Source organism: Rhagoletis zephyria, unplaced genomic scaffold (genome assembly GCF_001687245.7).
Source record: "Rhagoletis zephyria isolate East Lansing unplaced genomic scaffold, Rhagoletis_zephyria_1.1 Rzeph_scaffold_08262, whole genome shotgun sequence".
NCBI classification, from domain to species: Eukaryota; Metazoa; Arthropoda; class Insecta; order Diptera; family Tephritidae; genus Rhagoletis; species Rhagoletis zephyria.
Window position 1 is genome coordinate 11,351 of NW_016165342.1, and position 1,911 is coordinate 13,261.

A 1,911-nucleotide genomic window follows, 5' to 3' on the forward strand; every position below is an offset into this window, starting at 1 on the left:
GCGTGTATGCCGAAATTTTTAACAATTTAATGTAGTAATTATTTCTTAATTTCTAATACTATCTCTAGTGAGTGGAGCTCGGGAGGATAAGGGTTATCAGGAATTCAAGGGGACCCAGGTGTTAACGGTGGATTTTTTGACGATTAATTTGTTAGTATTTAATTATTAGGATTAGTATCATTAGTACGGGGTAGTAAGTTAGGCTAATAATTTTAATTTTAATATTTTTTTTTGCTTTTACTTTTTTTGCATTAGTTTCTAGTAAGGTAGTATTTTTTTCAACTTTTAAGCAGGTTACTGGTTATTTTTGTTTTTATGGAATGCTTTCCTTTTTTTTGCATTTGCATTTGCATTTGCATTATATTTGCATGTTATTTTATTCTTCGTAAATTTTTTTATTCTTTGGCGCATTTGCGCGAGATATATTCTCGTATACATTTGTTACTTTTGCTTACTTATTTAACAGAATGTGTATATATGGTTTCTTTGCATCGGACTATAGGTATTATTTGTCTATGGAAGGCCCGCGTTGGTCCCGTTTAGTCATAAGTGTTTATAATTGCAAATGACCTACTCATGGCACGGGTGGCTTCACGCAAATAAGCAGAAGATTACCGTGGGGGAGTTGAACCACCTCGAATCTGCCATCTCACACCACTGAGCGAGGTGGAATTGAACCACTATGACTTCATCGACTACAAACGCATAAACGCTTGCATTCCGAACCGCCGCAATCTAGTAATCTTAAGCTTCTTATTAACCTTTTGTCTAATGTTATATTACACATTTTTTATATCTGTGTCGCATTTCCATTTTCTGCGATTGTTTCTTTTTTAAAAAGAGGCTTTTGTTTCCCCTTGATTTGTCTGTTTGCTATGAACAGAGTATCGCCACTATTATATTCTTTGGGTGGCGAGCGTTTTGAATTGATCCTTGCATTTCTCACTTCTTGCTCATGTAGTAACAAAGCTTTGATATTCTCGTGCGTTTGATCCCTAAAGTCCCTTAAGCCTTGGTAGTTTACCCTAGCTGTTCTGTTAAAGAATATATGTGGCCACTCCGAATTATAAAACGTTCATACTGGCAGCATTTTCATGTGCACAGAAAGTGTCATCTCATTTTCTTTTGAGTTGACGTTTGCCTCTTCCGGTTGGGTGCTTGCGACTTCTTCCCTTTTTTCTTTGGACATCAAAACCGACTAGACGTAATTATCAATTAAGAGAATTTAACTGGTTATTATTGTAATTATACTCAAAGATAATACAAAGCAAAGAAAGTAAATTTGTGTAGTAAATAAATAAATTTGGTGACCCCGAAAAAAGGATGATGGGCACTGACGACGATGCTGCCAATCGCGACCCGAACAATGCAGCCATTAATACGGACGTAGTTAACGCTGGCTCGCACGTGGAGGCAACTTTTGCGATTCCTAAAATTAACCCACCGAGTATGGCTGATACTCACATTGAATCCTATTTCATGTCACTAGAGTTCTGGTTTGCGGCATCAGGGATTATAGCTGACTTAAAAAAATACAACATAGTAATGGCGCAAGTACCACCTGCTAAATTGTCAGAGCTGCAAAGCATTATTAGTGAATTACCGACACAAAATAAGTATGAATATGTTAAGGAGAAACTTATTAAGCATTTTGCAGAAAGTCAGCAGCGCCGCTTGCAAAAAGTCATCTCCGAGATGCCACTCGGCGACTTAAAGCCTAGCCAATTGTTCAGCAATATGAAACGAGTTGCTGGACAATCCTTAAGTGAAAATAGTTTAATAGATCTCTGGACAGCTCGACTCCCTGCCCAGGCACGAGCTGCAATCATAACGTCAGAGCAAAAAATACTAAGAAAAGTAAAAATCGCTGATGATATAGTGGAATCGCTCAACCTCGGCGATACATTTTAT

The 1,911-nt window shown here is 37.4% G+C and overlaps 1 protein-coding gene across 1 annotated transcript in view; it reads left to right on the forward strand.

Moving 5' to 3' along the window:
- Nucleotides 1-360: 360 nt before the first annotated feature.
- LOC108374909 (uncharacterized) overlaps nt 361-1,911 on the forward strand; it is a 3,589-nt gene continuing 2,038 nt past the window's right edge. The window contains exon 1 of the mRNA XM_017630954.1: nt 361-1,904. Within this exon, the coding sequence (XP_017486443.1) occupies nt 1,324-1,904 (581 nt within the window). The 5' untranslated portion in view covers nt 361-1,323. The remainder of the gene's footprint in view (nt 1,905-1,911) is intronic.